This window comes from Meleagris gallopavo, chromosome Z, assembly GCF_000146605.3.
Source record: "Meleagris gallopavo isolate NT-WF06-2002-E0010 breed Aviagen turkey brand Nicholas breeding stock chromosome Z, Turkey_5.1, whole genome shotgun sequence".
Classification (NCBI taxonomy): Eukaryota; Metazoa; Chordata; class Aves; order Galliformes; family Phasianidae; genus Meleagris; species Meleagris gallopavo.
The window spans coordinates 31828600-31851719 of NC_015041.2; the positions used below are offsets into that span (position 1 = coordinate 31828600).

Sequence of the window (23120 nt, forward strand, 5' to 3'; positions counted from 1 at the left end):
ATCTTATCGAATAATTGTTTTTTTTAATTTCTCTTTAAAGAAAAAAAAGTTACATAAGATTTGGGCTATTATAACTGAAGACCAACTGCTGACTGAGAAAATCCAGTCCATTAAGATAGAAAGGGTACTAAATTATTTATATTTCATATTTTCAGTTTCTTGCCCCATTCTAGCCCCTGATAGAACACTTCTGACCTATTAACACCCATTGTCTTCACTGTTTGTCAATTAGAGCAGTAGTTACAGTATCTGTTTAAGATGGTACAATCATGGAGCAGCTGGAAGCATTTTTAATTTTGGCATTCATTCGAATGAATCACTGCTAGACTGCCAGGACTGTAAAAGCCAAGCAATCTTTTGATGGATTTTCAAAGCATTAATGTTTCTACTCAAACTGAAAAGCTTGCAGACTATGAAGAATAAAGCCGATCTAGGATGCAATAAACTACACCACAGCAAGATTTTCATCTTCCCTGAAAACACACAAACTTGTTTGTGCAAGGATTAATAAAAAGAGAGAACTTCTGCTCTTTTAAGGATATCTGGTCAAGTATCTTTTTGAAACAAAAGGGGATAAATAAACAGGGAACCAATAAGCAAAAAGATAGAGAAGAAATAGGGAGAAAAAGTGAAGAAAAAAAAAGGAAAAAAGAATCATAGAATGGTTTGGCTTGGAAGGGACCTTTAAGATCACTTAGTTCTAAACCCCCTGCTATAGGAAGGGACACCTCCCACTAGACCAGGTTACTCAAAGCCTCGTCCAGCCTGGCCTTGAATGCTTCCAGGGAAGGAGCACCCACAACCTCTCTGGGCAACCTGTTCCAGTGTCTAACCACCCTCACAGTAAATCATTTCTTCCTAATATCTAGTCTAAATCTACTCCCTTCCAGTTCAAAACCATTTCCCTGTCCTCTTGCTACCTGCCCTTATAAAAGTCCCTCCCCAGCTTTCCTGGGGTACTTTAAGTACTGGAAGGCTGCTATAAGGTCCTCCCAGAGCCTTCTTTTCTCCAGGCTGAAGAACCCCAGTTCTCTGTCCTCACAGGGGAGGTGCTCCATCCCTCTGATCATCATGTCCCCTCTCTGGACCTGCTCTAAAAGCTCCATGTCCTTCTTGTGTTGAGGGCCCCAGAGCTGGACACAGTACTCCAGGTGGGGCCTCACAAGAGCAGAGCAGATGGTTTGTAATCACCTCCCTCAACCTGCTAGTCAGGCTTCTTTTGATGCAACCCAGGATACGATTGGCCTTATGGGCTTGCAAGCACCCATTGCCTGACCATGCTGAGTCTTTCGTAGTTCACCACTTCCAAATCCTTCTCCTCAGGGCTGCTTCAAAGCCATTCTCCACCCAACCTGTATCTGTGCTTGGGATTGCCCCGACCCAGGTGCAGCACCTTGCACTTGGCCTTGTTGAATTTCATGAGGGGTCCACCTCTCAATCCTGTCCAGGTCCCTGTATGGCAACCCTTCCCTTTAGAGTGTCAGCTGCACCACTCAGCTTGGAGTCATCTTCAAACTTGCTAATTGTGCACTCAGTCCCACTGTCCATGTTGCCTACAGAGATAGTAAGCAGCACTGGTCCCAACAATGATCCCTGAGGAATGCCATTCATCACCAGTCTCCACTTGGACACTGAGCTGTTGACCACAACTCTCTGAGAACAGCCATCAGCCAATTCTTTATCCAGCACGTAGTTTGTCCATCTAACCTATATTTATCCAATTTATTGATCAGTATTGTTATAACTGAGCAGCATTCTGGTTATAATAATACATTTTAATAGCATGAATCTCAGATTAACGGTCTGGAGTAGAAATTCTTTACAGAATTATTAATTGCCCCGAACCATGAGGAATAGAAATAAATTTACTGCAGTGTTAACTGAAGTCTGTTACGTATATTTTAACATGGAAGTCAGTTTTGATATTAAGAACAATTTTTCATAAATGAAAGTTCAAAACTAAACATAAAGTAAATGGCATCTAAAGATCACAACTGTGGATCTAAAAACTCACCATGCCTTAATGCATATATATTTAAAATAATTTGAAATTTTACAAAACTAATTAGTATACCTCACGTAACTTTTCATCCAGTTCAGATTAGGGATAATCTAAGCACTCATCAGGTAAATGGATATTAGGAAAAATTTCTTCTCCAAAAGAATGGTGAGACATTTGGCACAGGCTGCCCAAGCAGGTCATGGAGTCATATCCCTGAAGGTGTTCAAGAGATGTGTATTTGTGGTACTAAGAAACACGGTACATATGACTGGGATGGTCTGACTAGATCTTTCAGTGTGCCTAGAGTATACTAAGCAAGGACCTGTCCTTGGCCTCATATAAAATAGGTGAAATAGATAATTAAAAAACTACTTATTAAAACAAAAAATGAGGGCAACAAAAGCATAAAACTGGTGGGGCACCTGACCTTGCTTTTGTGCAACAAATGCATCGATCTGGTTTGATGGGGGTGGCTGCAATTCTTAGCGAGTTCTTAAAGTGCACATCAGTGATTTTTTATCTTATTTTACTACTCATGCGCTTCATCCTTGAAAACAGTTGTTCACAAATGTATGTACTGCCAAAAAGCAATGACAAGAATAAGGTGTGATTGTGAAGCAAAGGATAATTTTCTCTACTAAGATACAGCTTTTAGAAGTCTGGTAGATGTGATCAGATTTTTCCTTGAGTTGAATATCTGATTGCAACTCTATACATTTCATTTGAAAATTTGCAGGTTATTTATTTATGTCAACTGAAAATGGAGTTGCAGATACACCAAAAGAAGATATTTTCAGAAATCTTGAAGCCTATTCTAAAATTCTTTTATCACAACAGAAAGCAACGCTGCATATTTTTCACTGTTCACAGGACTGTGCTTAGCCAATTTATCACAATGCCTACAATTATTTGTCATCATTTGAGCTTGCTACAATTTAGGTTTCATTTCAAATACTGTAACGTTTTCAAATATAGCAATGATCTGTTGATTTGCACCTTGAAGACACACAATCTACTCATTTAAATAAGCAGTCAAATCCACCAAAAGCTATATCACAAGTTACTTAAACTTTTTGTGAGCTTTTTGAGATGTTGAAAATCACAATTTGTCAGCACCACACAAGTATTCTGTATATTTCTTCTGCAGTGAATGTGTTAACTCATTATTTTACAAAATAACACAAGACCAAATCTTACATGTCCGTTTAATAAGAAAAAATGTATGTCTTCACAGGCACACACATAAGTTAAAGGTAAGTTGAAAAATTGCTATTGGCAATCACTGCCTTTTACTTGCCAAGCACTAGCACAAGCACATGTAATACATGTAGATATCAATTCAACGTTGTATGTGGTGGGCATGAGAGGTACTGCACTGTGCCCTCCCTTCCACAGCATTCAGTGGTCACCTACACAATCTGCACTCAAGCTATGTGCAATCAATTCATGAAAAATACTGCTTTAAAAAAAAAACAAACAAACAAAAAAAAACCACTTGATAATTTTAAATGTCTACAATCTTGTGGGGGCACACTATTAGCTGTTCAGGGCTGCATGTGGCCTATGGGCCATAGGTTGGACACACCCAGCCACCAATAAAAGTGTTAGAGAACACTGGTATCAAGATGGACCTCTGAGGGATACCACTCATCACTGACCTCCACCAGGACACAGAGCCATTGAACACAGCCCTCCAGTCATGACTGTCCAACCAATTTCTTATCCAGTGAATAGCCTACTCTTCATATCTCTCCCACTTTAGAGATATGTATGTGGTGCACGACCATATCAAAGGCCAAGTGCAGATCGATTACATCAGCACTCTTCCTTTGTCCATTGATGCTGTCACTTCTTTACAGAAGGCCATATCAGATTGTGCAGGCACGATCTGCTCTTGCTGAAGCCATGCTGGCTATCTTGGATCACCTCCTCCTCTTCTAATGCCTTAACATATCCACTGATATCATCTAAATTCATATAAGATGGCACAGTTCTTGCTAAAATAAGCTTATCAATAAAAAGAGATTAGGAACAATAAGGAAGGGTATCATTAACACTGAAATTCTACTCCAGGGCAAATACACTGCCACAGAAAACAGTTTTTAGGAGACAAAAAGTTTATTTAAAAACTGCCAACATTTAACAAAAACAATTTTACACTATTTTCCATTTTCTACAGAAATACAATAACTTACAGCTGTGCTTAGTATACTTATTACCAATACATATAAAAACAAGTCTGCTGATAAATAAGTGAGAAAAAAAATTACCAACCATCACCACTAAAATTGTACCTGTAAATTCTGGAAGACATCTGCATAGAATGGTTAGGATGCTAAGGGTATTCTTTTTTTTTTTTTTAATGTATTTTGTACTACTAGAATATGTAAAAATATAATCAACATGCAATACAAAATATTCGAGATAAACAAGGTAAAACCCAGTGTGCACAAATGGAAAGCACTGTTAGGATGCTCTCCTATGTTTTTAACTAGACATCAGAGAACTGAACATTTTATATGGCAAAGTTTGAACTTCCCTTTACAGCCAAACTAAGTTTAGAATTGTGGAAATCACTATCTGGCTAGGTTCCACTACAGAAGGATTAGAGTGGAGGAAACAGTAACAACAAATAATTCTAGAATACTTCAAATCAACATTAAGTAGATGCATTTTAAAAAGTAAATTAAGTGTTACCTAGTTATAAACATTTGTGAGATGACAGAGTGACAAATGTGCAGTTTATTGTTGCACCATGAATGTATACAGCACACTTTGAGAAAAGTAGAACTTAAGCCATTCAGTATTTATTAAGACTTTCTTCCTTCAATGTTGCACCAGTTAACACGGCACCTTAAAGCCTACCATTCCTCTCCAAGTATCTTGCATGAAACTCAGCCACTGACCCACACACAAGTCTTCATATGTAATACTTCCCAAACTCTTTGCTTTTCCAAACAAAACAAAAAACAAAGTTTTCTTAGCTCTTCATACCTGCATAGTACCCACCATGTTTGTCTCCAGCTGCTTATTTAAACCTGTAATACTTCAGAACTTTAACAGCTTCTCTCCAACCACAGTGTTAATGAATATATATTAGTCTATCAGCTTTTTTTGTCATGAAATTGTAAATACGATCATATGCCTAAGACACAGAAGTCACTTACAATCCATCACAGTAAATACTTCAGAGCTACCATACAGTTACTGATGTCCTTCCTTCAGCAAGGTCTGATCCTTTCTCAGGAAAGTTGGTAGGAATTTTATCCCTCTTTTCAACAGAACTTAAATCAATCACTTCTCTCTGTTAACTGATGAAAGGATGCATGGGAACAGCAAAAGGCTGTGCCAGGGGAGGTTCAAACTGGACATCAGGAAATATTTCTTTACTGTGAGCACAGTCAAATGCTGGAACAGGCTTCCTAGCATTCAAGAAACATTTGGACAGTGCTCTCAACATGTTCTAACTTCTGGTTCCTCCTAACGTGGTCAGGCAGTTGGACTACGTGGTCTCTGAAGATCCTTTGAACTATTTCAATTTATTCTAAAATCAAGCACTCAAACCAGTAACAAACTAAAACTCAGTTCCTGTAAACTGTTTCTGTGAAAGGAGTCCAAAGTTTATTACTTGCTCATACTAAGCCTATCTAATTAGCCCCCCAAGTTAAGTAAATTAAAACCTAAAAGCTTTCAAAATGATATCTTCAACAACAACAAAAAAAGTAATTTATTTTAATGAAAAGAATAACGAGAAAATACTAAAAATAGCATACCAAAATAACAACGTGATGTTTAGATTCAAATATTGATTGCTGGCCTGTGTCCTACAGGTCTTCCTGGTCTTCTCTGAGGCTGAAGCTACTTCAACAAAATTGAGCCCATCTCTATTTTGTCCTGGAAGACTCATGAAAGTTATCTGGCAAGTAGGACACCAATTGAACACTTCTCAGTCCTCCCAACTTGCAGGACACAACCAGTTCTTTCAATGTCTCCAAAATTATCTACAAGCAGTTGGAAAAAACACCACCACAAATCAGTTGGTCCATATATGCAATATTTGCCCAGCAATTGTGGAAGGAAGGCAAAGTGCCACAGAAGGGAAGTTCCTTTCAGTAAACTGACATTGGCAATCATATTTCTAGATTCACAGATTTAAGAGAGGTACTCCACGAAAGAGATATGTTCACAGATCACGAGTGTGACATAAAAATAGCTGTATGTGGAACATTTTCCATTCCCGCACAGACGTAACATGAACACAGTTCCTCCACATACCCACCTGTACATACACATGCTCACCATGGGAAAATAAATATAGATAATTAATCTTTACCGATGACAAAAAAAAAAAAAAAAGAAAAAAAAAAGACCTATGACAAAATAGGACCAGGACAAAAAATGAACTTAATGCTTTAAAGTCACTCTCCTGTAGAACACTGGTCATTTATCACATTATTTTCCAGTGTTTTACTGTTCTCTTACCCTTTCTGTTACAAAACTTTGTATTTATCTAATTTACCAACATTGGAGAGCTCCATAAATTTTACAGTGGTCACAAACTGTGTATCTGAGAATATTTCATAGAAAAAAATTTTGCAAAATATTGTTTAAAAACTGTTTTTTCCTAATATGAAAGCTATGAGAATTAAATATTTTTTTTCACATATCTTCATAAAATAAACATTTTTGCCCTATATAGAATAGTATTTTGATGTATATAAGAGTGCTACAAAATTAGTGTTTAATAGTGTACTTAAATACTATAGTGCTATCACTATCATTAATCTTAATGCTACTTAAAACCATTTAAGACATCCATTATTTTTTGTTAAATGAAGACATTCCCAATCACATTTTACAAGATGACTACCCAGTTTTAAACACAGACATTTCAAAAAAGAAAAACTAGAACAAGAGGAAATGAGCATGTTAGATTATAAACATATTTTGTCTCATAAAACCAAGTTTTGGTACCTTGTTTAATTTATGTGACTCTTCTATTTGTAATAGCATAATCAATGCCTCGTTTTTTGCTTTTAATTAAAAAATATATTAATTCTCCACAGCCATTCAGGGAATCTTACTGAATTAGTGATGTACCAATTTCAAAAGCAACATGTAGGGATATCTTATCCACGAAAATCTCTTTGTTTCACCATCTTTATGTTCTAATCATAAAATGTGCAGTGAATATAGGCACCCTCTTGTTTGCTGTTGGCTCATCCTTACCTCTACCTATAGTAGGATTAGAAGCAGGTTTGAGATGACGCAGATAAAGATGCTTATTAAACTTCAGGTAGGAGTTACACTCTTCAGAACAGTTACATCCTGCAAAAGCACATGCTGTCAGTAACTAACAGCTTTGTTAATTCTAGTATGGACTCCTAACAAAAGTTAATAAATAAATAAATAAAAATCAGAGCCACATCGTGTGCCAGCACAGATAGGAGTAAAAAGCATCCCCGTTATTTCAACTATGTCCTTGTGAGATATTGAGTAGCTTACTGAATCGTACTAGGAGGCACAGAGACAAAACCCAGCAAATGCCAGGAACTGCCTGCAAGACTGCAACAGTAATTTAAGATATAGAATAAAAAAATAATGCAGATGAGATGCCAAGGTACAGTATTAGCGTGTGGGTAGATATAAAACACTACGCTAGACAAAAAATGTTAAAAGTCAGTTATTACATATTTAGCAATTATGTTTTATTTTTAAATCAATAATTATAAACTGTAAAATTGTACCCTAATTCATGATTGTACCCTAATTCATATGATTGACTATGCCCTGAGAAGTAACATTACACACTAAATAAAAGCCACTAAAAGGGTTAGGTTTATACTTCAAAAACATAAACTGTCTACAGGGAATTTCTTGGAAGCACACATTTCCCCCATTTTGTAGAAACACACTGCTTTTTCAGAGGAAAAGATCAACAAAGGTTTATGGTAGTTTTCCCAACTTTAACAACAGCTTGAAGCTTTTTTTTTTTGGTCTTTTTAAAATTTTCTTTAAACAACCCTCTGTCCTGCTTTAAACTCTTCTAGGAAACTAGATGGCTCTGTAGGTAAAGCTCCTGCTTTCCACCTCCAAAAGAGGATCGAGGCCTAGCATGAGGCTTCAAAAAAAGGTGAGCATGACAAACTCCCCATACGGACAATAACACGAGAACCTTTTGGGAGGTAGTCAGAGTTATCTAAACATGAAATGAGGCCACCTCATTACTCCTTTGCTACATTCTTCTTTTGCTGGTTGGAAGAACAGGCAAAAAATTTGGAAGGAAGCACACTCTGAACACATGGGAAAAAAGAAGAAAAATGGTCTTAGTCAGGGACACTGACCTTCCTTTGAAGCTAACTTGAATGTTAAGTGCATTTAAGAATAATGATTTATCGTCTTTCCTTGATATAACATTATTAAAAAAAAAAAAAAGTTCTAACTGTGAAGAACTTTTATCCCCAGAACAAGACAAACATACAAAAAAAAAATCACATCTACATTCCACTTCTCTGCTTGTTTTCCAAAACTGCCCAACAATTGGTTTTTTTTTCATCCCCACTCTACAGTGCAAAGACTTGCTTCCCACTGGATACAAAAAACCACCCAAAGAACATTATTCCCTCACAGAAGGGAAGACAGAGCAAAAAAACCCTAAGAATCTTGTACAAAAACTCAATCATCATGTCTCTGAAGACTCACTGCTTACATTACTCTGTAGTAGTCACATTTCATGCATTGTAACATTTGTCATTCTGAAGAAGTATGCTTGCGGAGTCTGCCTAGGCAGACAAGCTCTCTAATACCCTTCATTTCTGCTCATCTGTATTATACAATACTGTTTAAAAATTAATTATCTACTTACTTAGTAAAAAATTCACTCCTGCCCACAGATTCTAGCTACATATTCTAATAAAGTAGGAATAGCAGAAACTGGAAGTGCTGAAATTCTGATTGTAAAACAGATTCTAAGCTTCCTTACTATGTTACTTTGCTTATTTATCTTAAAACAAGCTAATTAAACAGTATAAATTAGCAATTTACTTTTCCCCATATTTAAATGTCACAAGGATTTGACTGTATAAAGAATGTGTAATAAGTCAACAAAACACTAATAATCAGGTAGGAGGAGATTAACAAATACTAATCTGAGCAGCTATAGTGATGTGTTCTACCATTGACTTTATATAGCTTTCCTGAAGTTATATCTAATGCTGCATGTGTTGTTCCAGTGACTGCCCTGCACAAGATAATAAAAGCCAGTGAAATAATAGCTAATGTAGTAGCAGCATAGAATTCAACCCATTATTACATCCATTCTAATTTCTGTAGTTTCAAATTACATTTGTTCCTCAAAACCTTTTTTTTTCTAGCAGAAATAAATTTCTACAAGATTTAATCCAGTGAACAAAAAGAATTTGCATCAATGTAAAGCTCATATTACAGTGGGGAAAAAAATGAGTAAAGATGCTGAACTTTGTAAGAAGATGCTTAAAGGCTGTACACAATTGATTTTCTAATTGAAGGAACTTACAGAGAATCAACACTTTATATTCTGCAGCTTCTGTTGGACATTTTCTCCATGAGAATGTTTGTTGACTACATGAAAATAACCTAACTTCTGTTAGCGAATTCAACATTTACTTAACCTGTACTCAGCAACAACTATATATGTTAACTACCAATGTCCTGAACCATTCTTCTTTCTTTCAAGTCATGTCCAAGACAGACTTTGAACTAATACTGAATCAGTATGTTCCAAAGATCAGTTTAGAACATTCTACAATTCTGAGTTTAATACAATCTGCTGAAAGTACCTTTTCAATCATCTTGTGTAAGAGACTTCAGGATACTGTCAGCATGAAATAATTTAGTTATCTGTTTTTTTCTTCAATATAACTTAAAATAAAAATGGAATGTCAGCTTACTGTTTGCATGTCTTTCAAAATGGAAAATATGACTTGTTTCAATTAAAATCATTTCTATTGCTCAATTCTTTGTGCAGGAAAGTCTGGTCTGAAAACACTTCTAAAAGCAGCAATTCAATCAATTAAAATTGGAAGCATTTCCATCAGGTTTAGGTTTTCTAACTCTGGACTCATACTACAGCCACTGATGTTTTTTATGCAAGTAATGAAAATATCAGCAACATCCATAATCACCATTCTCAGAACATTTTCCAAGTATGGATGCACAATGCAACTTTTGCAAATCTTTGAACCTGCTGTGCTGACAAAAACTGGGACTGAACACATGCATTTGAAGGCACCTGTTTGATTTTAAGCGTTTATGTCAGAAAGGTTGTCAATTCAATAGCACAATATTTCCATGACATAGCTCTAAGAAAGCATAAATCTTGCAAGCTCCTTTAAAAATATCAATTAGTCCAGTGCAAGACTAATGTGGGAACAGTGCATTTCTTCCACAGTTCAAGAAATATTTTGTATCCCACATCCCAGTCTTCTGTTGCCTGCTTCTACTATTCTTACCAAGAGGTAATTTTTCGAAGGTAAAGAAAATACAAGTTACTCTCTAACTATTCAATGACCACGAATATGGTCCTTAACAGACTGCCACCCAATGTCACGCTTTCCAAGCTCATACTAATTATTAATGGGGTGTCTGTAATCAAGCTGATTGAGGTTACTGCACATGCCTCAACATACCTTTAATGCATGAAACACTTTGTGCCCTCTGGGATGGGTGTAAATTTTCCTCCAGTTAAGTTCTTCAGTTCAGACTCCAGTTTGCTCCTGAATCTACTCATTTTTCAGTGTTCACACAGAAAACACCTTATGACATAATAATCCTCTTAAACCATTCCCACACCTGTTTCACACATCAGTTACATTCTTCTGCAATCAGAACCAGCAACCAAGATGCAACCCAAGAAGCCATATGATATACACCTAGCTTCAGAGGCAGATGCAATTGCTCATGGAGACAACGCTTTCGCAGGAAGATCCTTTAGCCTAAATCAGTCTTATCTAGGTATTATAAATACAAGAGCATATACTGAGAAATGTCTGTTTGCTACTCCACGGCTGAAATGAATTATGAACTTCTCTAAGACTAGAGATGGTCGATTTTCATTTTGAAATGCAAGAGTAATCTTTATCCACCAAATTATTTAGCAGTGTTGGAATTCCACGTCTCAAGTGCTTTTCTTCTTTTCAAGTGATAAGTTTTCAAGCAAGCTACATGTCTTTTAATTCCACTTTCTTGTTCCTTCTCTCTGCCCAACAAAAACAGCAGCTTGAAACTCATTGTGGTAAGGAGGCACTTTGCGCAGGAGAAATAAGTAGCAATTTTGGCAAAGATTCTAGCTTGAAAATCTCATCCCCTTGGTTAATATTCTGTTTGGAACAGGGGTAATGCTGCCATTGTACAAACCTCTAGAGTTGTATAACACTTTCTCCCTTAAAAGTCCCTTATAAAGACAACTCCTAAGGAAATGACAAAACAAACCATTCACGTTTAATTTCACTGAATAGAAATGTGTATTAAATCCCCTTAAAATTTATAGTTACATAAAGAGAGGTCCTATGGTTGGAGAAGTGCAGTGAAGAAAGGAGTCATAGAAGCCCTGCAGAGGAACAAAAGCAAAGAAATAGTCCTGTCCTGCTGTCCTTTTTTGAACTGTATAGTTTCAACAACCAGACAGCAGAATTTTTTCACTGACCATCTATAGGGCCTGAACAGTCTTGGTTAAGCATATGTTATCAATATGTGACACAGCAGGCTGAGATTCTGTAGTGTACATAATACATTCAGAAAAGTATATCAAGTGTCATTAATTCTGAATTGTTGAGGTAAAATAAATAAATAAATACACATTTAGAAGTTAAAGAAGTCTGCTCTATGAAAAATATTTCCAAATATAGCTCTGACTGTCTTTGCATGTTTGTGGCAGAAAATACTTCATTTTCCTCTTCAGAATTTCAGTTTCAGAGACTTTCTTATCAAACTCATTTAACAACTTATAAGGAAACAAAAAAGTCGCAGTAATAAAAGGCATGACTCCAATGCTGTTACTTCTTTAAGGAAGAAACTCTGCAGCCTGGCATTCTACCGAAGGTAGCTAATACAAAAGTAATAGTAGTCACTGAATATAGTCTGAATCCTTTAAGGTATGAGCAAGATCTAGTACAGTAAACAGAAACTACCTGGAACCAGGCTAAGCTGGCACTGACAGATCCTCTTATTCTTTTTCCAGACACTGTTTCAAAAGCAGACAACTTTTTTCTTTCCCCTTATTTTCCTTTAAAGCCACACCATTCAGAGTCATGGAATCATAGAATCATAGAATCATCAAGGATCATCAAATCCAACTGCAGCCTAACCATAGTGCCCTAACTCTAACAACCCTCTGCTAAATCGTATCTCCGAGTCCACCTTAATGCAGAAGTTAAAAATAAAGACAACAGCATGGTAGAAAGCTGACATAGGTGGAAAACCAGTGACTTCTTAAAAAAATGAAAGAACAACAAATGGCATTTGCTTAACAAAAGATATGCCTGTTCTTTAATAAACAATGTGATAAACTTGTACTCTTTAAGTTTTAGGACTGACCAATAAAAGAGTGAGAAACATAGTTAGCAAACACTTGCAACCAAGACATGCAGTTGTGTCTGAAAAAAAGAATATTGCACTAAAAGAACTCTCAGGGCTTTAAATTCTTCCTTCACTGACCTAAAAAAGTAACTAACCATTTCCTGTAAGCAGTAGCAAACCTGGCTTGGTCCACGTCTCTACAAGTTGATAAAACTTTATCTATAAACCTGTATTCCATTTCTGGGCCAAAAGAGTCCTGCATAGGAGCACGCTTTAGGCGTTTAGTTTCTTGGGTATAACCTTGTTTGCTGCTGGATTCATTCAAACCATCAACATCCATAACTTGTGCCATGTGGCTTGTCGTGGGATTGGGATGTGAATTATACAAAGTTTCATCACTGCTGTCCACAGATGAGGCCGCCACACTCAGAAGAGGAAGTTTGTTGATTAAGTGGTGTTGAAGGTAGAACACACACCTCCTTCAGAGGAAAGGGAAGAAAAAAAACAACAAAATACATGCTGATAATAATCTGCCGTGGCTGCTGAAGAGCAGAATTTGCCATCACACCGTATTACTCAATACACAGCAAAACAGTCCACTGAGGGCAGATAGAGCAAATGTGATAACCTTGCGTAGAACTGGAAATTAACCATTATATTGATTATACTAATGCGTTAATCTCAGTAATAAAATTTGCATTACCATCCAGCAAATTATTCCTTATATATTGTTAAATAAAACGTAAACTTCACTTCTTTCACTCGCTAACAAGTATCAATGCACAAAATCTGCTGTCACAGTTCCCACACTACAAAACAAGCCACTCTGTTCAGCCTATACAAAACTTTCTGAAGAAGCCAGCAGGAATTTAATAATGGAAAGCAACTTTTGCATGTATATGCTTGCAGGCTTATAAAATCTGCACCCCCGCAATCCCCACAGATATCTTCTGCAATTACAAAATTAGGTAGGAATACAATCCTGAAATCAACTAGTCTTGGATTTTAAGAAAGGACAGATTTAGTTATTGGAAAAGGTGCTGTATCTCATGCAGCACACATTTCTCTGGTTCTGACTACTGTAACAGCACACATCCGCCCTGCTCCTTTGCCACTGTGCTTTCCCAGTGAGCCAAGCCTGCGAGCCAACACTGAGCGGATCACAGTCAAAATTATCTATCTATCTATATTCACATGTTTTGATAGCAAAAGAAAAAATAAGTCTGTGTCACTTTGGCAAACTCACTGTTACCTCATCAGGTACATACATACAGCTGGCAAAGCAGAATTTTTCTACAGCTGATTCTTCTTCATGTTTCTTACTACATCTTTTAAACATCTTAAGTGGACAAGTGGAGCTGATGCTGACAAGATACTTAACCAAATCAAATTTTCCATTCAAAAGCTCTGATTATTCTCTTGAATGTTTTTCAAAGGCTCAAAACATAGTAGCTTAGAAATTGTTAATTGAGTGGTATGTTTTTAAATCAGAAAAATAGCTAATTTGGAAATTCCAGGAAATAATCCAATAACCAGAAGGATGCTCTTTTGCCAAATTCCTCTTACCTATGACACCACAAGGTTTCATGCCCTGGGTAAGTGTCGATCAGATCAGTGCAGAAATCCAACTCCTCCTCTAAGTAGTGGGAGATATCCACACTCTGCTCCTCCACACAAACAGCTTCTGCTCCTTCACATTCCTCCTCCGTTTGAAGACTAGAATTTTGCTCATTTCCCATTTGATTTTGTACCAGTGTATTATTATCATTCACAGTTCTGCCTATCAAGGACTTGAGTAAGAACTGGCGGTAATGAAATCCACTGTGGTCTGAGACGTGCATCGAAACCCAGTATTTAGTGGAAGAAAGTTCATCAAGGAGAACCTGAAAAGAAAAGCAGCAACAGCTATCAACCAGAGTAAAAAATTTTATATTAACTGTAAACATTTTTAAACCTTCATTTCTAGTCAGAAATGGGAAGTTTCAATAATGGACAAACCTTCTTTTGCTTTAGTTTCTAGTAATAGAACTAACAGTTATACACTTTCATTGCATTGCTCATTCTGTGGAATTTAAACTCTCAGAAAGTAAGCTGTATCTTTTTCATCTACTCTTAAAGACTGTATATAACCTTACTAGCATATTCTTGCTTTAACATCTTTAAAGTTGCTTTGAGCTACCTTCAGCACTAAAAAGGACTGAGTGATGCAAAGCAACGTTCACAGCTAAGTCTTCCTTTTTCCTCCTGCAGCACAAGAGGAACAGCCTTATGTACAAAGCTAGCTACACACACCTTTCACTGTCCACCTATTCTAAAAGATACTGTAACAAAAACAAATAGTACCTGCTATGTGAGATACAGCTCAGAAAGACAGATCAGCAGCACCTTAAATACTACTTTTCTGAAAGAGTGGTCAGGCACTGGAATGGGCTGCCCAGAGAGGTGGTGGAGTCATTAACCCTGAAGCTGTTCAAGGAATGTTTGGATTTTGTGCTGAGGGATATGGTTTAGTGGGTACTATTGGTGATAGGTGGATGGTTGGACTGGATGATCTTGAAGGTCGTTTCCAACCTTGGCGATTCAGTGATTCTGTGATCTTATAAATCATTAAAATGGAATGCACTACTAAGTAATTTCCTGTTGCTTGATGATGTCTATTATTCCATGAAGTTGGTCACTTAATAAATAGGAATGTAGAAAACGCAGAGGTTTCATACCATTGCAGTCTCTGTCTTCAACACCAATGATAGGCCTTAGGATACCAGGAATCCCAAGGTGAAGGACTGTGACTACTGTAATGGATAAATTCCCAGCCAAACCCAAACCTGCATACAATTTGCTTGTTGAGCTGGATGCAGCCAGACACTAGTAGTTCCCTAGGGTTCCACTTTCTTTAATGTTTTCATAAATGATCACGCCACAGGACTTGAATGCATGCTAAGTAAGTGTACAGGAGATACAGGGGAGCTGTTCTATGATTCTGTGTTGACTATGATTCTACACTGACCTTCTCCAGGGTAGAAAGGCCTGAGGATCCTGAAAAACTGGAGGGCTAGGTAATCACCAACTGCATGAAATTTAAGAAGAATAAGTGCTGGATTCTTTATCTGGGACAGAGCTATCCTGGGTATATGTACAGACTGAGGTCCCTAGATGTGCTCAGCCCAGAGCAGGACAGGCTGATAGGAGGCCTCATGGTGGCCTACAGTTCCTCACACAGAGCGGAGAGGCAGCACTGAGCTCTGCTCTCTGAGACAGTTATATGACAAGAGAGAACAGCATGGAGCTGTGTCAGGGGAGCATGGGGCTGGGGGTCAGGAAAAGGTTCTTCACCTTAGGGTGGTGAGGCACTGGAATGGGCTGCTCAGGGCAGTAGTCACAGCACCAAGCTGCTGGAGTTCAAGGAGCTTTTGGCCAACACTCTTGGTCCTAGTGTTTGATTTTTGGGTGGTCCTGTGTGAAGCTGGACTTGATTCCTGTAAGTCCGTTCCAACTTGGAATGGTCTATGATTCCACACGTAGAACTCTTAAGGGTGCTAAAACACCTTATTCCTAGTCTGCAATTTCTCTATTCTCAGGTGAACTTAATTTACTATTTTAAGTTCCTAAACATTAAAATTTTAAGATCTGATTAAAAACAACATAAGACCTAAGAGCGATATCAGAAAAATCAGACCATCATTTAATCAGCAGGAACTGGTACTACACACGTTATATCCAACTTAGATCTCTGGATAGTCTGATTCATTTAAGTGACAAGCTTGTAAGCTACGAAGTTACAGGGGAGCATTATAATTGGATATTTTTACTCCCTGCATAAAACAAAGTAAACAGAACGATTCACGGCATCCTTCCTTATCTGATCCAGAAAACCTGGTTTAGAAAACCACAATTTTCTTGAAAAAGTTCACTTTCTAACTCTGACTTTAAAGTTACTTATTCACAAATTTTATCCCGAATTTCATTATAACGTTTATGTTCCACATTTTCCTGATTTTCCAGCATCTAAAACAACTTATGTAAAGCCATTTGAAGAGACGCATCAGTGATATCACGAAAAAAAAAATCTAAAGTCAATATGGATATTTTAGAATTCTACAATCAGTATGGAAGCCAGTTGAACAAAATGAGAGGAACTATCACTCCCTTGTTAAGCAGGCTAAAAAGAAGACCAACAGGAAATCTGGGGGCAGGTACAAAGGCATGCAGAGTTGGGAATGATCTAACAAATTTCAGACATTTTTTCACAGATTTTTTGTGACTTAACACAACAAGCTCTGACAAATACCAATGAATTAAACCACCAGATAAATTCCAACTATGAGAGGAGTTATTCCTATCAAATTGCAACTATATATTTACTTTAATTACTAAGGAACAGTAAATGCAAAAAGCAATCACGGTGTTAATCACAAACTTCAAACTACTGTCAACTAGAATCTTATATTAATCAATAAAAGTTCTACAGACTGAGCCTCTTCTAAATTTCTCCCTTACCACTGCTGAAGATTTACCATAAAACACTGTCACTGCTGATAAAAATGCTAGTGACGTGTCATTTTATCAACTTATGAATGAATGAATTCACCTATCAGCTTAGAAACCATACTATTAAACTATTCATATAATTTTAGATCATCTCACAGTAAATTAGTTCAATTTTTCACAGGTCTTGCTTTAGATACTACTAAGTTATATGAAATACTCTATTTCATCTAGGTTTTACATATATTGAACATTATATAGGTAATATTCACATAGTAACATATACTATACAAGACTGCTGGAGCTAGAATTGCATCGGCAGCAATGGTCTGATCAAAGGTGTTGCTGAAGAAACTCGTTATCAGCACTACTATGCTTTCTCTGTAATTCTGCTGTCTTTACTTAATACTTCAGTATCCTGACATGATAGAAAAGCAAAATAAGATAAGAAAACAAGACATCACATTACAGTATCAAAATAATACAATACCTGTCATGTGTTATCCTTTCCTTTTATTAGGAAATTCAAAATTAGTGTTATGACTTATATTTTTTCTTCCTTTTTTGTTTTAGTTCACATAGTTTTATATCTGTTCTCCACCACTGAGTACCAATACATGAACAGAATTTTATTGTACATGGACAAGAAAGCTCTTTTTCTTTCCTGCAGAACAAAACCTGCCTACACTTAGGAAAAACACAAACCAATATACACTGCAATATTTTGCCATTTTTAGAAAGCACACTTTAGCTGCCTGCACTCACCTAATACAACAGATCAACAGTAATCCGTCCATGTCAGAGCACCTGCTTGGCAGATCACTCTGGGTTTTTTTAATACTTTATTTTTCTTTTTTTTTTAAAGCAAGGAAAATGAAAGACTTTATTCATTATTGTAATTTACCTTGGTAGTCAGCTTTCCCACATTCTGTAAAACCCAGATGCGATGGGACCAGGCATTGTAATTGCTTGGGTATCTCCCAGCAGCTTCAGAGCAGACGTCCATTTCCTCCTGCACTAGTCGGTGAATTCTCTCCGCAGGTGCTACTCCCAGGTTTCCTTTATTCACAACAGCAGGCAAGGAGTTTTCCTGAATTAGCTGCTGCAGCACCCATCGTCTGGTTAGGGTTAAACAATGTAGAGCATTAGTAATGAGAAACCAAGTTTTAGAGAAAAACATTGTTATTTATATATAAATATATTTATAAATATATATAATATTTATATTAAAAAAAAAAAAATCAAGCTTTTCTTAGATTTCCATTATCTGAATTATGCTTTAACTAGATACTGACTAAGGAAAAAAAAAAACAGGAAACATAAGCATGTGGATTGTTCCCATACTGTAAACTATGACTTTATGATCATGTCAAAATAATTTAACTTCTGCTGTATTTCTTTATTTGTGCACTATTAGTAGTCATGGCTACTTACAGAATTCTAAAAGGGAAAAAAAAGAAAAAAATGAAAACAATGCAAAGTCTGCATGTGATTTCTCATGAGCTCTTCTTTTAAAGGTTTGTACAATACTAAAATATTGTTTAAAAAAATAGGCAGAAAAAAATGACTCAAGAAAGATATGAACTGTACTTTATATACATTTTCACTTTTCTCAGTAGTGAATACTGCAAGCAAAATTAGTTTCTGTACATCATCACCAGAAAGAAAATGCACAGCATTGAAGGCCTTACAAGCTATGAGCAAAACTGAAAAAAAAGTACTTTACTACTGAATTATACATAATTGATTTGAAGTCACTGAGAAGAACAGCTTTCTATGTGGCTTTTCAATTCTACTTTGGACTGACTTAGTATTTTTAGATAAGAGCTGCATTATGGAAGGTACTCCCCAAACATACATCTGCAGGCTCTACTGTAAACTGTCAATAATGGCAGGTATCCATGAAGCAGCATGTGTACAGAGAATGGCAATGGGACTATGTGGAACAGCCTCGAAAGCTGGACATCCTTCAGTGTGAGACACTGAAGTTTTCTGCTTTGTACCAACTCACGCATCAGTTATAAGAACAATTATAGCTACCTCATGAAAGTGCAAGTTCAAAAAAAAATTTAAAATTGAGACTTCTACTTTGCAATTCATAAAATAGCAGAAGAATATAAAGAATTATTACCATTTTGCTTTTTCTTCCAGATATTTTAAACAAGATTTAAACTGTTGGAAGACAATACTAATAAGTGTAAGCCAAATATTATCATGTAATATTTCTAACTTCAATCAGAAAGAAATAGGCAATTTCAGATGTATTTAGGCAGGAAAAGTAACCACATAAAGTCATCTCCTTAATAAAAGGTAGATAATGGTTCATCATTATTGCCTTCCAAGGAAAACAATAAATGAAAAATAAAAGACAAATCATTTTGATATTAATACTGTTATTATTTCTGTTTCTTAAAATAAAGACTGTTTATAAAATAATGAATTCAGAAAAAAAATGACTTCCTAATCTCTGTGGCTTAAAAAAAAAGATAAAATGAAATCTGAGCTGTTTTCTTGACTTTTTTCATGGGAGGAAAAAGCACAACCCTAGAAATGTTTTAAAATATGTGCTTGGTACCTGCTGGCTGTCACGGAAATGAACTCTTGGAAGTTACATAAATTCCCTAATAAATTTGGACAAAATGAATCTGCTTTATTGGGTCATGTCCTATTACTATCGCTATTCCACTTCTCAGAGTTAAAGAAAATGAATGCAGTGACAACTGTGTAATCAACAGGCACACTAACTTTATATGCACAAGAACTACCTGAAACTCTCCCGAAAGTGGCAAGACATATGGCAGATATTTTGGCATCTTTAATGAGTGCATTTGCCACATGTAAGATGCTAGATACGTTCAACACATTTTTTCATTCCTACATTCTAATGTTGTTGCTGAATCGATATGTAAACGAAGGTAATAATACTCTGTAAGGTAGGTAACACCTAGCAACATTTCACATAGTGTCTTCTGTGTAAACTTCAAGAATATTAAGCCCATTCATTCAAAAAGAAGAGTTTACCAATAACTACTTTGTCCAAAAATTCATGTGTTATTCGCAAGACTGAAACTTTACTTATGCTTTTGATAGAACAGGAATCCCGTAATGGGATATCAACTTTATAGATGTCTCAGTACTGGACATGTGAAATGGAAATTTCATGAACATTATGAACTGCCTTCTAATGTACTCCATTCAAATATTTTGAAGGTTGTCTGTAAAATAATGAATAATAACATAAAAACATATTAAGAAAAATCATGCACATATCAAGAAATTTTATCACAAATTGAACAATATACCTATGCTTCACTCAGGTGTGCTACAGGCTAATTTACATATACTCAGTCACGACTAAGATAGTTAGGTATGCGTGTTCAAATAATTTTGGAGTTAAATTAAAAAAAAAAAAAAGTACTCTATTATCTTAATATTTAGTACTGGTAATTTAATGGCATTTAGTTAGAAATGATAAAAATCAATTCACCAAACCAAAAAGATAAACAAAGAAATGGAAGTCAACGTCAATTTGGGTTATAAAAATTACCTTCTACAGATTCTTGTCTTTATGAAATGTCTACAAACAAACAATACAGCAATAAGTGTGGAGGAGCAGAGCAGAGAAACTCACATTGCTCTAATATCTGCTGTTGATGAAATCAGAAATCTTGGGATGAGAATTTTAAGTGCTGAAAGATATGATAAATCCTTAGGAAAAATTATCCCACGTTCAAAGCTTAGTGAAAAAAAAGATTCCACAAAGAGGTTCATATAATTTTAATTCTAAGTGTAAAATACAGATGGGGATCTTCAAAAGCCAAAGGACTGAGTTTCATAGTGACTGGCTCAAACACTTCACTGTATTTCTAGGTGTCCTCTTACATCCAGCATTCTCCTTAACCCGAACACAGGGGAAAAAACAAACAAACAACAACAACAACAATAAAACACTAGAAGGAATGTTTAACTCTGGGGAAGCAACGTAAGGCAAGAGAAACAAACCTATGAATCCACGTTTCTGGACTCTTTGGAAACTTGGTTAGCGCCAGTTTTCCAAGATGTAAATCTTTAAGTGGACTTAAAGTGCCAGAAAGTATTAATTCTTTCCTACAAAAGATAAAATAATTTTTTTTGAATAAAGAACATAATCTGAAAACAAACCATGAATCCCACACAGAATGGCTTTTTATTTTTTTTTAATATAATAGAATTTGACCGATTAATCCATTTCACTCAGCTATATGCAGGCACTGCTATTCAACCACACTCAGCAAAATAAATCCCAGTCTCATAACTTTATCTTAATACATTCAACCCATTGTTGCTCAACTCTAACAAGAAAAAACTCGCTAAGTCAATTTTTTACTCATTATTATTATTTTGAGCGTGGCTCTCTATCATACTTTCCTCTACTAACAAAAAAGCCACAGTTTGGGCTACATGTTATGCGTGCTAACAATAATATTGTTTTTACTGGTAGGTTATAGAAAAATCTTAATAACACAAACTCCTTCTCTTTTCATTAACGCAAGGACAGCTAAGAGAGTTACATATATATTTAAACATCCTTTCTGAAATTCAGCTTTCAGAACACTCTGCAAATTTGAAAATACTTTTACTCCTCCAGACAGCCTCCCCACACACATTTAACTTTTTCACACACAGTTTTTAAATATGGCTCAAGACATAGTATCAAGGATTCCTAAATTTAGAAGGTAGGAAGAAATATTCTGTGTGTAGAATATTTTTCAAAATGACTAGAAAGGCAGAAATCACAAAATTTACTCATCTGTAAAACATCTTCTTGCTTAAAAACTAAAAAAGAATTCACACTAGCAAAACTTAATGCTCATTCAACATAAGATTTCCCAGACCTCCTACACAGACACAGTAAAGTTTGTATTTTATCTTTTTCTTCCTTCTTTATACAGAGTTCCCTGCTTCACATCATTTTTGTTTTTCTGGATTTAGAAATCTCCCTGCCCCTCCCAGGGGTATTTGAAAACATCATCCTGTGATCGGTTATTATAAGAATGCTCCCTTCCACATCCTATACTCCAATCTACTTTAGAGACACTTTGAAGTAAAGACAGAGAGAATCCCAAAGTTACCATATGATTACAGGAAACATGCCTTTCTCAGAACCTGTAGTAGCTAGAATTAAAAACTTAGCAGTAGCAATGTTGGTATTTTTATTTTTGTTTCTAAATAACATAGTTTTCATCATAATGACATGCATGGCACCATCAAAATGATATGCATGGCAACAGGTTAAGTGAAAGGTGCACTATACTGTGAAGGGTATTTCTCCCATTTTCTTGGTGGGGAGGGAGAGAAGCTGGTAGTATAGAAAGAAAACTGCTATGAAAAAAAACTTTACCTACTGTCTCCTGTAGGAGATAATCTGAAATGCTTTTCACGTGCTTCATGTTTTTACTGACACCTCTGAAGTCAATGATATCTCACAGGAAAGGTTTGAATTTTCAAAGCTTCTTGTTATCTGGTGCCTTTTGGCTTTTGATCAATTATAGATGTCAGAAAGCATTTCAACAAGAACAGTAATATCTATGAAAATTTACTTCACAATCATTTACATACATGTTTGATCATTTTTGGCTTAAGAAGATTTTTCAACTTCTAAAAGCAGACAATAAATTATGATCAGTGACTGCAAGCATCTTGTTGCACATTCTGTATAACAGAAATTTCTATCTCAGTTCAAGAAGCAACACTTACACGCCTGCTATTTTTTAGCATGCTTTCCTACACCACACAATTAGCTCTTGCTCAGTTCTCCCTGCTTAGTTTCTACCCCTCTGCAGCTTCCCAGCTTCTTCTAATCAAAATAAACAAACACCTAACCTCTGTGGGTGTCATGGTTTCATGATTTTTCATTATCGGTATTCCACATCATAACATCATGCAATGCACTGGGGGTTTGACTGCTGATGCTCAAGTTCCGGGTGCCTGTCCAGCGGAGAAGAGCAGCTACGTTTCCCCAGGGGGCTTTGCGGTCAGCGAGGAGATATAACTCCCGGCAAGGTCACCTGATGCTCTCTTCTCTGCCTGCGCTGCTTCG

General features: G+C 36.2%; 2 protein-coding genes across 2 annotated transcripts in view; one reads left to right on the forward strand and one right to left on the reverse strand.

Annotated features, from left to right (window-relative positions):
- SMC5 (structural maintenance of chromosomes 5) overlaps window positions 1–23120 on the forward strand; it is a 322808-nt gene that overhangs the window by 154547 nt on the left and 145141 nt on the right. The gene's annotated exons all lie outside the window — the stretch shown is intronic.
- The window catches only part of PTAR1 (protein prenyltransferase alpha subunit repeat containing 1), a 38631-nt gene continuing 23497 nt past the window's right edge, over window positions 7987–23120 (reverse strand). The window contains exons 2-5 of the mRNA XM_019610500.2: window positions 21044–21227; window positions 17946–18159; window positions 14123–14439; window positions 7987–13035 (exon numbers count right to left, since the gene is read on the reverse strand). Coding sequence (XP_019466045.2) covers window positions 12687–13035; window positions 14123–14439; window positions 17946–18159; window positions 21044–21227 — 1064 coding nt within the window. The 3' untranslated portion in view covers window positions 7987–12686. The remainder of the gene's footprint in view (window positions 13036–14122; window positions 14440–17945; window positions 18160–21043; window positions 21228–23120) is intronic.